The sequence below is a fragment of the Acanthisitta chloris genome, unplaced genomic scaffold, assembly GCF_000695815.1.
Source record: "Acanthisitta chloris isolate BGI_N310 unplaced genomic scaffold, ASM69581v1 scaffold11942, whole genome shotgun sequence".
In the NCBI taxonomy this organism is placed as follows: Eukaryota; Metazoa; Chordata; class Aves; order Passeriformes; family Acanthisittidae; genus Acanthisitta; species Acanthisitta chloris.
In genome coordinates, this window is record NW_008658846.1 from 5,621 (window position 1) to 20,301 (window position 14,681).

The window sequence follows — 14,681 nt, forward strand, 5'->3', positions numbered from 1 at the left end:
CTGAGCACAGGATTCAAGGTGTGGCCTCACCAGCACCGTGTCCAGGAGCAGAATAATTTCCCTGGTCCTGTTGACCACGCTGTTCCTGGTCCAGGCCAGGATGCCATTGGCCTTCTTGGCCACCTGAGCACACTGCTGGCTCATGTTCAGCTTCCTAGGTATCCAAATAAAGACAAATCATGATTTTGCAGTTACCTTTGCCAGGTAAATTTTAAGGAATGCTAGAAAAAAAGCCAATGTTTATCAGTCCCATAAGCAAACTGTTATGTTGAGGTGAGATCAGGGTTAAAATACTGGAGGAAAAGCCAGTGGTATATATTACTTCAATAACATGTATCGAAATACAAAAAAAAAAAGATGGAACTCTGCTTATATGGCACTGGCACAACCCAACTGGAAATTAAACCTGGTGTGCCTAGGTCCTCCTCAACAACATGAAAATCACGTAGAATCTAAACACAAAGTCTAATTACTGGAGCAAAAACTCACACTAGTACTGGCCACAACAAGGAATTCTGGCTTGGAAAAATCTCATTGAAAATGTCTGACCACATGAAGATTTAAAGTGTATTAACCAGCTGAATATAAAGGTCGGGTCAGTACTAGGCATTGTATCTCAGTACATTCAGCATCAAGCAAATCCCGAGGTGCAAGAAGTTAAAGGGCTATTTAAAGCAGTTTTGCTAGCTGTAAATTAGCTCTTAGATGTATCCAGCTCTGTCATCTAAGGCAGTCTCTGACCTGATACTGTAACACTGTAAGTGTGCAGCTTTCCCTTTTTGCCCTTAAACCAGAGTTCAGATACTCTATAGAAACCAAACCCAGATCCAAAGAGATCCTGAAATTTATAATAGGTATTTTCACACCATGGCACAGAAACAGCATGAAAATATTCAAGGACTTGGTACAGAACCCTTGGAATGTGCACTTAAAAATGAACAGTGCTTCCTTTTTTTTCTGCTATGATGAATTCCTGGGTAACAACCAGCAGTAAATAAGGGCCTTAAAGCAACGTCATAGTCCTGTTGCTGAAATGACATAAAACCTTCAAGAAGTCAGTACAAAGTGCTGGCTCACAAAGAATACTACTGCAGTAAATGCAGCTTCATTAATGCCTGCAAAGTTTTTCAGTACTCACTGCAGTCCAATTTTGCACCCCAGAATAGATCTGGAACACTCTGCTCCAGCAGCAGCCTGTGGTGTTACCCTGCCCCTTCCCCCAGCGAGTCAGCTACAGCAGCACACGAGCTCAGGAGGTCATACGGCTTAGAGTTCCTCTACTAGGTCATTTTGCATCTCCACAAATCAGGTAAAGACAAAAATCAACCCCCAAATCATTCTGGTACTTTTACCACGAGCTGGGAGTCAAAACAGCACACTCATCCCGGTTCAGGCAAATTACAAGCAGACTCCTGTCTTCATGAGTTGTGGGAAAGGTGAGTGCAGATGCTTTGGCACTAAACCCACTGTGCTTCCAATGCACATCACACACAGCACTGTGTGGGTGCCAAGCTGGAATGAACAGTGAGAAAATCAGTAGAGGCTCCAAGGTGCCATCACCTTGCTATGTGTAGTGCTTTTACACACACACCATGTTCTGCAGGAGCAATTCCTGCTTGTTCCCTCAACTTCCTGCTGGTATGAATGAATCTGTAGGGACCTCATCTCTCTTGCCTTGTCAAACAAAACCTTTGCCTTCATTTAAGAATCTACAACTTAATTTCTTTTCATAAACAAGCATCCTTCTGAAAATGTGAGTAAAAGCAGGTGCTTTGCTCAGGAACCCCTGGAAGTTCGTTAAAAAATGTAGATGACATGAAAAACCCAGCAGAGCCCTGTTCTCAGGCTGGAATGGCCTGTAACCACAGAGTATCCTGCACACTATGCTGGCTGCAGGTGACCTCAGCAGTCTGACCTGCCTGCTGCACCCAAAAGTTTGCATTGAACCTTGCAGCAGAGAAGGAATTCCAGCTGGAAACATACTCTGGAGTAATGCTGCTGCACTATGCAATTTTGTTTGGATAAAAATTAAAGCAGACACTCTAGCTCCCTGTGAGGTATTTTAGGGATTTTTACAGCCTTTCCACCTGCTGCTGCTGCTTTGGGTCAGCCTGGTAAGATTGCTGGAGGCTGTCACAGAATCATAGGTGTTGGAATGGACCTTACAGATCATCCAGTCCCAACCCTCTGCCATGGGCAGGGACACCTCCCACCAGAACAGGCTGCTCAAGGCTTCATCCAGTCTGGCCTTGAACACCCCCAGGGTTGGGGCAGCCAACACGTCCCTGGGCAACTTGTGCCAGTGTCTCACCACCCTCACAGGAAAAACTTTCTCCTAATATGTAGCCTAAATTTCCTCTCCTTCAATTTGAACCCATTGCACCTTGTCCTGTCACTGAAGTTCCAAATAGAGTCCCTCTCCAGCTCCTTGTAGTCCCTTCAGATAGTGAAAAGTCGCTCTGAGGTCTCCACGCAGTCTTCTCTTCTCCAGGCTGAACAGCCCCAACTTCCTCAGCCTGTCCTCACAGGGGAGATGCTCCAGTCCTCTTAGTAACTTTGTTGCCTCCTCTGGACTTGCTCCAACAGTTCCATGTCCTTCTTACGTTGAGGGCACAGAACTGTGTGCAGTATTCCAGGTGGGTCTCATGTCATGAGAGCAGAGCTACATATATAGAGTTACATATACTTAAAACCATAGTAGTAGCTGTACTTTTTTTTGCTTTGGGCCTGTTTGCTATGCTTGATGAGCTATGCCCGCAGGAATTTGCCGTGTCTGCACGAGTAGGATTTACTGAGAGACCCTCATTGTCTCTGAGAGAGTAAGAAGATAAGCACAAGGCTGAAAGAGACTGACAAACTCCCCCAAACGAGAAAGGACTAAACTAGCCATGGGGGTTGGAAAGGTGACAAGAAGGAGTATGTGTGTGCCAAGCAGGAGGACTCTTCCAGAGGACAAGTGATGAAGTCTGTGGAATGACCATCGTGCATCACAGAAAACCCTCAACAACCACGGCCTCAATTGGCTGTGCCAGTGTGAGAAGAGTGAGGATGTTATAATGACTTTGGGGAAATAATTAGCATATGTGTATGAGTTCTCGAAAATCTAATGAAGATGCATAATTTGTGAAAATCAAAACTGTCCTGTTTGGAGCTGGGGGTGTGTGGGCCTGAGCCCAGGGAGTGTTTCAGTTTGGGTATTGAACACAGGGAATTCAGGACCATCCAGGCTTTGAAGCTGCTTTAACTGTAAAGCAATTGTAATGAAATTTTGCAAAAAAAGCTCTTTAGGCATTAAACTGTCCAAAACACTTGTGCAAACTGTGCTAAGCCAAGGTTTGGATCTAACATTCACCAAGTCAGATTGTCAAGAGCTGTTCAGAAATGTTTAATGAGTTTTTTGTTTGAAGGTTTACTTTACAAGGCAACTTGTCTCACTGCCATTGATACCTCAATACAAAAATCTTACAATGCTTTCTCTCTGCTAAAAAAACTACACCACTGAACTGGGGGTTCTGGAGTTCTCTCCTTCTACCAGCTGTGTGTGCGTGAGGGGTGTCCCACAGCCTGCTGCTCGAGGCTGCTGCACTCAGCAAGTGACACAAGTTCTGTACAGAATTACAGAGTATGCAGCTGTATAACACACGACAGGCAAACATCACCAGGGCAGATAACTACAGTACAGGAAAGCTTTTCCTTAAAGATTTCAGAGTTTATTCGATCATGAGTAAATTCAGTATGTCAGGGGACACCTTTCTTTCTTTCTTTCCTAGGCACTGACCCAGGCAGGACTGACTTGCAAAAAAACCTGCCTCTTCTGCCAAACTGTGCATTACTAACAAAAAAATGACACAGCTTAAAAGCCTTTAACAAATCTATAAAAAGAGTCTTGTGCTTACCTTCAAACACATGAAGCACTTGGGTAACCTCATATTCTCTTTCTGCATCAGGTTCACTGCATTATTAGATCAGGCAGAAACTTCAAAACCTTAGTCAGGTGTGACTCAGACAATTGGGTATTTCAGCCTGACCAAGAGTCAAATGTAACTCTACAGAAAATAAGGAAAGGTTGTACCACAGCAGCTCAAGCTAACTAACATTGAATAGCTTATCCATGGTGGGAAAAAAAAGTCACTATCATAAGTTTTAGCACAGGATATCCTGGGAAAACCTATTGTAAGCCCATGCTTTGTAAACACTTGTACAAGTCATTCATAGACTAGTGGCTTTGGAATGAATTTTCAAATCCTTGGCATTCTGCAGGGTGGGAATTAACAGCTGACGCTACGAAAGCAAGTGACATTGACAGGGAGTTACGACAGCAGGAGCAGTGAGAGCTCCTGTCACCAAGCACTTAAAACTGGGTATTACTTTGTGTTTTATTATAAAGTGTATAGCCTTACAGAGTCCAGCATGGCACCATAAGTAACCTCATTACAGTTGCACTATTTGTTTGCGCTCGATACAAAAAAGCTGAACAGCAGCAGAACTGTTCCATTGATTCCAGGACTGGGATGAGTCAGAAGGCTGTATTTTTAACTCTCAAACATGTGCAAAATTCCTTTGAGTACAGTAGAGAATGTGGTAGAGGTGTGTGCAATCTTGAAGGTTATGTCCCAACCCCAATACTGCCGATTTATTGCGAACAGCCACACGGAGGGTGAGCACCGGGTGGTTACTCACAACTTGTGCTGTTAGTTCCAGGAGTCCTCCTCACAGCTGGTGTTCTCTCCCCAACCTGCTCTGTGTCCTCTTATGCAGTGCATCAAGTACTGACATTCATCATTACTCCCTCCCCTGCCCCAAAAAAATAAATTGGTCCATGATAGTTCTAATAAGCTTCCTTCAGGAATTCCAGTAAACCCTCCATCCTAAGACAGCTATAACTGTTACAATGGACTTATGAAAGCAAATGTAATCTAGGAGATGAAGGTCTGTGAAGATTAGTATCTCCATTTTCCTAAGGTCTTCAACAGCTTTGTAGAACACAGAAGACGAATTCTGATGTTGTTATGAAGAAAGTCCCTTGTATTTTAGTGCTTTAGCCTTGATGTGATTTTCTGGTTTCACATGTTGTAGGCAACATAAATAGGATCCAACTGGTCAGCTAAGAATCCGTCTCTCAAGTGCATCCGTTGTTTCTCACCGCGGGAATTGATGGGAATGACACCAGGGTCCACGATGACCACGACGCCGACAATGAGATAATGCTCCTCCAGAACCACGTTCGTTACCAGCGCAACCAGATCCAGCGCTTCCTGCTCCGAGCCCTCCAGCTCCACAACCACCACCAGCAAGTTCGTCCACGTAAACACAGCACTGTTGGCATGAGAGAAATATCAGTGGGGAGCAAAAAACACCTAGTCAAAGGAAGATGGTCATTGCAAGGGATTATTAACAGCAGGACAAAACCTCCTAAAGCCTACAAGTAAACAGGACTGCTTGGAGACTTGAGAGGACCTACAGGCAATGGCATACACCATTCCTTAGGATCACATGGGAACGATAGAAGACACCACCCATTAAATCCTTGAGATGTGTTCACCACACCCACATTCTGACACAGCCAAGGAAGTTGCAAGTTCTTCTGCTTTTGAAGAAAGAAAAGGATACAGAACAGTAATGCTGAGGTTCTTACCATTCTGCAATGCTCTTATGTGCTCTTATTACAGAGGTTTCTATGTCAATGGGATGGTACCTCATTCCTCTGAGCTCCAGTGTCTCATCCAAAGAGCCTACCACGTACAGGGCATCGTGCCTCTCTGCAACACAGCACACACATCTGAACATCATCACATCTACAGGACAGACACAGTCATAGAATCACAGAATTTAGGGGTTGGAATGAATCTTACAGATCATCCAGTCCCAGCCCCTGCCCTGGGCAGGGACACCTCCTCACTAGATCAGGTTGCTCAAGGCCTCATCCAGCCTGGCCTTGAACACTGCCAGGGGCAGGGCAGCCACCACGTCCCTGGGCAACCTGTGCCAGTGTCTCACCAGTCATGTGCATGTGCTTATTTCTGGTGTTCTAAGATGTTCCCAATGCTTCCCAGGGGGAAGAATCTACAATACACATCAAGCTTTAGCACCTGGAGAGAACTAAGAACTCATGTAGCACTTCTGCCTGCTGACTCCAAGTAAATGAAAACTGACTGTAAAGCATTTCTGAGTCGTTCAGTTCTGCCCCTTCTCTCACGTAATGCAATCTCAGTGCACAAACCCAATCAAAACCCATCGTTAAAGCATTTTTTGTCCCAGTATTCTTACCAGAGAACTTTCCTCCTCTTATCATGTTTCCAATTTCCAAATTTAACTCTTTTTTTTTCCTTTTTAAAACCAGCTGATACCCAATTGTCCTCATGCCAGCAAAATTCTACTCACCTTCTTGAGCTCCCATAGTTTATGCAGTGAAAACAACTCTGTTCTCTTGCCAGCCTCAGCTTTGCCAGGCTAAATAAGCTAAGCTCTCCTAGATCCTTCTTGAAAGGACACACTCTCCACATTCATCCTATAAGTCTGTTCAGTTCAACTTTAATTTTTCTTTGCTCACTGTTCCATAATTCTGCTCAGCCATGTCACTGGGGATGAGCAGCATGCAGGGAAGCTGTATGTAGTGCATGTTAATTCCCTGTTCAGATTCTCAAATGCTGGCAAACTAAAAGACAACTGACACTGTTCCATAGTGATAAAAATCTCTACGATACGGGATTTTTCAGACAGTTGCAAGGCACAAGGAGCTGCTGTTATTGCCTAGCAGCAGCAATCGGGACAACAGCCCATGTGGACACCATCATTCATTTAAGTCCAATCACAGAAAATTAGCAACATACCATTTGCTAATGAGTTAGAAGCATTCAAACTCCTTGCCCTAGGATGTTTAGAGACTATTTTATTTTTGTGTCTGATAACCAAGCGTTATACCCACTTTGTATTCTGTCTCAATGGAAAAAAGAGCAGTTTGTCTTCCACTTGCTTTCGTTTTCCAAATTTAGACATCATGGCTTCAATTGAAAAAGAGCAATTTATTTTCTATACTGGAAAAAACAGGGAGAAATTTCTCCTCTAGATGTTTAACTTCTCAAAGGCTGTGGAATTGCTGGTATCTGTGCATGTGTTGAAGCTCTTGATTGATAAAACAAGTCCTGTTCCATTCAGCACTTTTCTCTGATGGAAGTCAGGACAAACAGTGCTAGCTCAGCTACCCCGAGGAGTCTCAGGCAGGTGCCTCTGTAGGTACAATGTTCTCTCACCTCCACTGGCATCGGTCAGCTCTGTTCTGCGCAGGAAACCCAGGTACCCAGTCCGGGCCCACGTGGTCTGGGTGTCCCCAAAGCTCAGGCGAGCAGTAAAGTGATCGGCGTGCAGTGCTTCTTCTCCGTACACCGTGTAGTAACCAGTGGCGTTGTGTGGACTGCTGACCCATATCTAGGGGATAAAACAAATCCAAAAGGGATAGAGATATCAACATGGGTTATTCTGCCAGACTCAGGCAGCATCACTTCCTGATTGAAAAGATCTGTTTCACTGACAGTTTTGGCTGCTCCCAAAACGCCAGTTTGATTAAAATCATGAACTTCTGCCTCACAGAAAATAACCATGGAAAAGGAGTTTTATATACATGTAACTGGGAGATGGTGAAGAGGGAAAATGAACCAGGCATTTAGCTCAATGGAAAGGAACACCTGTTAAGCTGTTAGTTGGGTATCTTAGCACACAACAGTGCAGATGTCTATAAAACAAAGGTAAAACCAAACAGCAAATTTACCTTACTGCTGCTGCCCACTGATGGGAGCACATCACTACCTGTTCTAGTTGCCACAGACTACTCACCTGGTCTCATCTGGCAGTGGCATGCCGTGGCTTGGCAAAGGAGGGAAGTCATGCAGCCATAGAGACAGGTTCAGAAAGTACATATACAGGTATCTAAACAGTTCCAGCTCTCTGTGCGTTCATTCACACACCACCCTGAGGTGATTGTTCCCACTCAGGGGCAGGCACTGATCTAACAGGAGGTTTCTACAGATCAAATCACTGCTGACAAACACAGTACAACAGCTCCAAAGCTCTACCTCTCCTAAATGCGAGTCTCCCAGAGGTCCCTTGGTTTCTGTGTGTGCTATGATGACCTTTACTCCAGGAAGAATCTAGAAATAAAAAGCCAAGAGAAGTTAAGAAAACTTGAATTCATCAAAAGAACAATTAATAAGGCTGAGCCACAGAAGTCAACAGTCTGTGCTTCCCTTGCTCCTCCTCTCTGCACCAGATATCAACCATCTCTTCTTACCAAGTTGTGTAATCATTTTAACTCTGAGCAGCTGTTTGGCAGCTTCAGAGTTGGTTTCACACCTAGAAAATGCCCTCTACATGAGGGCCTCTGATTTTTTTTCAGTGGTAGCAACATATCATATTGCTTCATGTCTTGCATCTGCCTTCACTTTAACTACCTGGTCATTCCATGCTCTCCTGGATACACTGTGATTAGTGAAGCTTGTCACACATATTCTACACTGAGATCCAGGTGAAGCAGCTCACTGCCCAGGTAAGGGTCATGGGGACATATTGAGGGTCATAATGCCTTTAATGTGAAAGAGTAGGTTTAGATTAGATGTTAGGAAGAAATGCTTCCCAGTGAGGGTGTTGAGGCATTGGCACAGATTGCCCAGAGAAGCTGTGGCTGCTCCATCCTTGGGAGGGTTCAAGGTCAGGCTGGATGGGGCTTGGAGTAACCTGGATTAGTGGAAGGTGTCCCTGCCCATGGCAGGGGGGGTTGAAATAAGATGATCTTTAAAGTTCTTTCCAACCCAAACCATTCTTGGATTCTGTGACTGTAGGAGGAGGAAGGATTGCTCTGGGTCTCTCACCTTCCCAGACTCCATAAGTGGCAGACTGTGTGGAGAACCTCTCTCTACCAAACGCACCCTGAGAAAATAAGAGGATACATTTGTATAAGACTTTGAGAACTTAAATGAAAGTTAAACAGACACGGTCCAGTACATCCAGTTACCTTTTCCTTGGCTGCACTGTCCAAGCTGTGATGAGTCAGCCAATGATGCTCAGTTATTCACAAAGCAGTAAGACAGTTACAGGTTTCTACTTTCTGTCTTCAAGACTTCTGTATTAGCATTCCCATAGAGCATGTTTCTTTTAAGAATCTGAAACTCAGCTCTCTGGGAAGATGAGTAACTTTTTCCAACAGAGCCCTAAGGATTCTTTTTTGGATTCTCCTGGACCTCTATTTGTCACACTGAACTATGGCAGAGAATCAGTCGGAATCACAAAAAGTTTAGAGCAAACAGCCTAAATGGAATTAAGTGACACAATGGAGCCCAGAGAATGCTGAAGGAATGGAGTTTGTTTGGTCTGAAGGGGGGAAAAAACAAACAAAAAAAAAGACCAGGGGAGACTAACTGTACTTTCTTCACTACCTAAAGGCTAGTTGGAGAGCAGATGGACCCAGATTTCTTGGAATTGCACACCGTGAGGAGAAGAGGTCAGGTATATAACATGGCAGGAAGTCAGCTGGCTGCTTCCAAGAATATTCCAGCAAATCAATGCAATGAAGGTGAGGTTTTTTCCTCTACAGCCATTAAAGAGTTAATGCTTCAATAGAGTCTGTACCTGTCATGTCGAAGTGCTCTCATATCTACATAGACTGTTGTTGGATCTGGTCCTGCTGTACCCTAAGAATAGGGAGGAAGAAACAAAATCAACAGAAGCTAGAAGTGCTGCTTTCATTCTCACAGCCACAAAAATTCACAAATTTCTCTCCTCTTTTTACTGGCACTTCTAAAGCACTTCCCTAACCTACATGACATATAGCCCCCCATATAGCGACTGCTGCAAAGCTCTGCTCCTTGTTGAACCAGCCAATGAATGCACAAGAGAACTTTGTGTTTACACAGGTAAGCCTAAGTTCTTCAAATTTTCAAATGCAAAATTAAGTTTTTAAGATTTTACTTGGGTAAACACCTGCTCTAAAACCTACACAGCAAGTGCAAAGGCTGAAAGCATAAACCTCTGTGGATCTAACTCCTAACACTGCAGAAGCAGATGGACTTTAGACATGACAAGCACACATGCAGCACTATACCTGTTCAGCCAGCTTGCCCAGCCTGTTTGGCTGACAGCAGGACCACAAACAGAAGTAACAGAGGCCATCAAAGTGTGTGAAACAGAGAGAAAGGGGAAAAAAAAGAAAATACAAACAAAGAGGCACTGGAAACACAAGATACACACAGTAAGACAGAAAACAAAACTCATACTGTTTTAGAGTGAAAAGAAAATTTCCATTTCAGATCACTTCAGAGCCTGGCAGTTTCAGGAGGTTCTTTGGGAAACATGCAAGTCCCAGTTACTGAACAGCAAGAGGGTCAAGGTAGCTCATACATGTTTTTGTCACAATTCCTGCCTCCCCCTGCAAGGCTGCCTGCAGCTTCAGAAACACCTCCCCATCCAACCGTTCAGCAGGGCTGGAGGCTGTCTCTATTGACATGCTAACTTCAAACACCCACTCAGTTTGGCCATTCTTCTACATGAACTGAAACCTGAGGAATTAAAAGAGGCTAATACAGGTATCACTCTGGAAGAATGGAGGAAAGGGGTAAAACTACCCTCCCCACCCCGCCAAAAAAAGGGCTCCAGAATGGAAAATGGAGGTGAAAAAGGCATAAAATGAAGGGGAAGCTTAAACATGCTAACTTCAAACACCCACTCAGTTTGGCCATTCTTCTACATGAACTGAAACCTGAGGAATTAAAAGAGGCTAATACAGGTATCACTCTGGAAGAATGGAGGAAAGGGGTAAAACTACCCTCCCCACCCCGCCAAAAAAAGGGCTCCAGAATGGAAAATGGAGGTGAAAAAGGCATAAAATGAAGGGGAAGCTTAACTGCCCAGCAGTCCTACACTCCTCATGGGTTTTGGGAGTACTTTTCATGTTGCCATTCAACATCCTGCAGAAAAACTGTTCCCTCCCTCTTTGTGCAGTCTGAACAGTGAATGTCCCAAGGGTCTCTCTTCCTTGCACAGGCAGGTCAGGAAGTTGTTCTGTCACACTTGGCAGCTGAAATGTGTTAGTCAATGAATTTAAAATCTCAGTTTACAGTCATCTTGACTTCATGTGGATACTTCCCCTTTTTCTGTCTACTGATTCATACAAACCCTCTGGCCACATTTCTTTATAGCCATTTAGCTAGTGCTTGTTAAAACCTTTTCTCCTTTAACTGTGAAAGAAACAGTTGTCAAGGGCAACACATTTAAGAAAGTCATGTCCCAGGACATTTCCCTTGTACAAAACCCAGAACATGACAATATATTCTGAGAGGAAAAAGGCTTTTCCTCATCTCGAGGGCACCAGGAAGGAAAAAAAAGGAAACCCCAAGTTTTGCAGAAGGTTTTTGACTAGAAAGGAAACATCTAATTAAGAAAGGTTAGATTTAATCTAGTTAAATTACACATATTAGCAGCTGAATACTAAACTGCCAAAGGTGATTCTGGCCCACAGCATGTTGTTATCTCTGAGTGTGAAACAGATCTGTGTACTTTGTGGGCATATCCTCCCCCCTCAAAGCTGCTAGTTTTATAGGTTTAGTTAAAAAAAAGTTCCAGCTCTCACATGAGGTGAGACAAACATATTTTCATGCTGATAAAACTCATTTGAGATCTTTTAAAGCAAAAAGAAAACCTGCCAACCTTTTCAGTTTTCCTGTGTCTTACTTGAGGAACTCTGTTTTCCATTTAATTCCACATTATACACAAAGTTATTTTTCACACAAACTCTGGATCACACAGAAGCAGGAATAGTACTGCTTGTAATGTTTAGCACTTATGAACAGGAGGCTGTTTATATTGCTCCTGCATACTAGAAAGGAAACAAGTTGCTTAATCCTGACTCTCTGGATTAGAAAGGCAAATCAATTGCTCAATTAGTACAGAAAAGGTACAGATTAGTACAGATAATCCACATCCTCAAGGCTTATTTAACTCGGTGCTTAAGTAAGCAAGGGAGCTCTGATTCGTTAGGAAAAGAGATCCATATATGATTTCCTACCCAGTTCCCAGAGACTCCGTGTAAGGAGTAAGAAGTTTAATCTCACCTGCAAGCAGATTGCTACATTGACCCTGCACCCAAAGGTAGTGCTCACGGCACGAGCAGAGAGACCCAGGTCCTTGAACAGCTTGGAGAAGGACTGGGTCAGTGTGATCCGCGGTCTCTCCTCTGCAACCACCATGCAGGTCCGCACGCAGGACAGGTTAACTCCCTTCATCTGGGAGGTTAGGTGAAGAGAAGAACAGCATCAGTTTGAAGCAACAATTCTAGAAATAAACAGTTTTAATCTGCACAACAGAAGGGCTTATCATAGAATCAGCCAGGCTGGAAAAGACCTCCAAGATCATCAAGTCCAACAGAATTAGCAAGGCAGCTATAAGAATTTCTCTAATCTAAGACTAACTGAGTAAGTCTCAAAGGGGAGCTGTTGCAAAGGGCCTCAGACAAGAATGCACCAAAGGACATAAATTTTCACTCCTGTGACCAGCTGGAGCAGTGCAGAGGAGCCAGCAGAAGTCAACCAAGATCAAGATAAAGAACTTGATAGTCTTTGCAGAGGAGGTAATGAGCTAAGTCAAGATCCTATACAGAAGGAAGACACAAAGTTCATGGAAAGGACACTAAGGGACACCTTTTCAACAACCTCAATGGTCCACCAGAGACCATCCAAAACTCCCATGGAAGACCCCCAAGAAGCCACTGACTCAAAAGTGGGCTAATTAACATAAGAAGCAAGATAATCACCAACCAATAGAGGACAGAACACTAATTACTAAGAGTTAGGTAACTTGTGATCAATCAGCACGAATTTCTTTGTTCCTGAAAAGTTGTTGCAAAGGAGTTTACTCCTGATTTTGGTGACAGTTCCACGCCCTGCCACAGGCAGGGACACCTTCTACTAGTCCAGATTGCTCCAAGTGCCATCCAACCTGGCCTGGAACACTCCCAGGGCTGGGGAAGATTATATCCATTTCAGAACTCCACACTTTTGGTATCAAGTAATCTGAAAGCAAGTGAGACTTGCCGGGTTTTGGGGGCTTTTTGTTTTGGTTGTTTGAGGGAGAGGATTTCATTGTTTGGTAAGACTTTGGGCTTTTTTCTTCTGTTGGTGTTTTATGGTTTGGGGTTTTTTTGTTTAGTTTTTTTTTTGTTTCAGACACAAGCAAGTTGATAGGCTTACACTATATTTTGCCCTAAATCTCAGAAGCAGCAGCACAGAGGTGGCACAAACAAGCTGAACACATAAGACTTCTTGATTTTCTTCACCAGAAACACGAGAACTGAAACTTACAGCAATCTCAACATCCCCCAAAAATCAAGTCCTAATGAAAGGTTCTCACAGAAACACAAACCAAACTTCTGCAAACCAAAATGAAGCATTTTTAGAAAAACACATGTCTGTCTATGTCAGTATGTTGAAAAAATGAGGTCCACTCACCCGGAGAACATCAGTCTGTGTCCCAAGGCCTTTGGTGCACATCTCCATCACAGAGTATGAGCAGAAGGTGACACGCACTTTGTACTGACTGACAGCAGACAGCCACAGAGACACGTTGCTCTCCAGCTCCAGAGGAGGGACTAGGATGGACTGGTGACCTGAATATACACTGGGGACAGGAAGAAACAGAAACAGGAAAATGAGGGGCAGTCAAAGGAAATAGAGGAAAACTGAGAGCTTGGTATCCATCTGAACTTCTGCTCATCTTCTCCAAGAGACCAAGAATCTCTTAGTTAGCTGGGAACTATGGGGCTGAGTTAAGTCATGAACTTTACTGTGAGTGTATTTGTCCTGTGCAGCAAATTCTGCTGAGCTATCGCTAAACATTCAATGCCTTCAACAGACAGAACTTCTAACACTAAAATGTTAATGTTGGAGATATCAAAGAACCACAAAGTGATCTGGATTGGAAGGGACTCTAAAGCTAATCCTGTTCCACCCCTGCCACGGGCAGGAGGTCCTTCCACTAGACCAGGTTGCTCCAAGCCCCATCCAACCTGGCCTGAACACTCCCAGGGATGAGACAACCACAGCTTCTCTGGGCAACCTGTGCCAGTGCCTCAGCAGCCAATTCCAGTTCCAATTCCTAACTACCATCATTTCAGTTCTAGATTACAGTTAGTAACTGAGCTTATTTTTGTGAGTCATTCTAGGGGAAAAAGCACCTTTTACCTTGAGTGAAATGAGTGTTTAACACCATTCAAGTTTCTAGTGCAATTTTCTAGCCTTTGCCATGGGAGTCTCAGTTTTTAAAGAGTGTTTATGTGAAATATTTAACCTGGACACCAGTTAACTTGAGTGGACAGGAGGTCAAATTCAGGATCAGAATGTGCCACGTTTTAATCTTTGGGTTTGTTTTCCTCTACATTTCTACTACAATTCTCCCATCACCAAGGTTTGTCCTCTGTCCTCCCTGCCTCACTTGATTGACGATATCAGATGCTACCTAAGTTCAAATTTGGCTTTCCTTCAGTGCACTTCCTTTCCAGTTGGGGAAATTAGAGAGGGAAGGGACAGGTATAACTACAGCAAATGTACCTGTTTACAAAACAACCTTTTGTTTTCAGTTTCTGCTAAAACTCCATTAAATATTGGGATTAGTTAAAGCATAGAATCATAGAATCATGGAATCAA

The 14,681-nt window shown here is 43.7% G+C and overlaps 1 protein-coding gene across 1 annotated transcript; it reads right to left on the bottom strand.

Annotated features, from left to right (window-relative positions):
* Positions 1-4,567: 4,567 nt before the first annotated feature.
* LOC103812234 (disco-interacting protein 2 homolog A-like) lies at positions 4,568-9,766 on the bottom strand. Its single transcript, XM_009085243.1, has 6 exons — positions 9,619-9,766; positions 8,862-8,919; positions 8,070-8,144; positions 7,251-7,425; positions 5,636-5,759; positions 4,568-5,316 (listed from the first exon to the last, which is right to left on the bottom strand). Exons 1-6 carry the CDS (start codon positions 9,639-9,641, stop codon positions 5,064-5,066), a joined length of 708 nt encoding a protein of 235 aa, XP_009083491.1. The 5' UTR covers positions 9,642-9,766; the 3' UTR covers positions 4,568-5,063.
* Positions 9,767-14,681: the final 4,915 nt, after the last annotated feature.

What these genes read in the sequence shown, in the direction of transcription:
- LOC103812234 (XM_009085243.1), bottom strand. Translation starts at nt 9,641, where the DNA reads ATGAGAGCACTTCGACATGACAG. An exon ending in AGAGCACTTCGACATGACAG is followed by an intron (nt 8,920 to 9,618) that starts GTACAGACTCTA and finishes TTATTTTCTCAG; the next exon opens with GGTGCGTTTGGTAGAGAGAG. An exon ending in CACTTATGGAGTCTGGGAAG is followed by an intron (nt 8,145 to 8,861) that starts GTGAGAGACCCA and finishes TTTTATTTCTAG; the next exon opens with ATTCTTCCTGGAGTAAAGGT.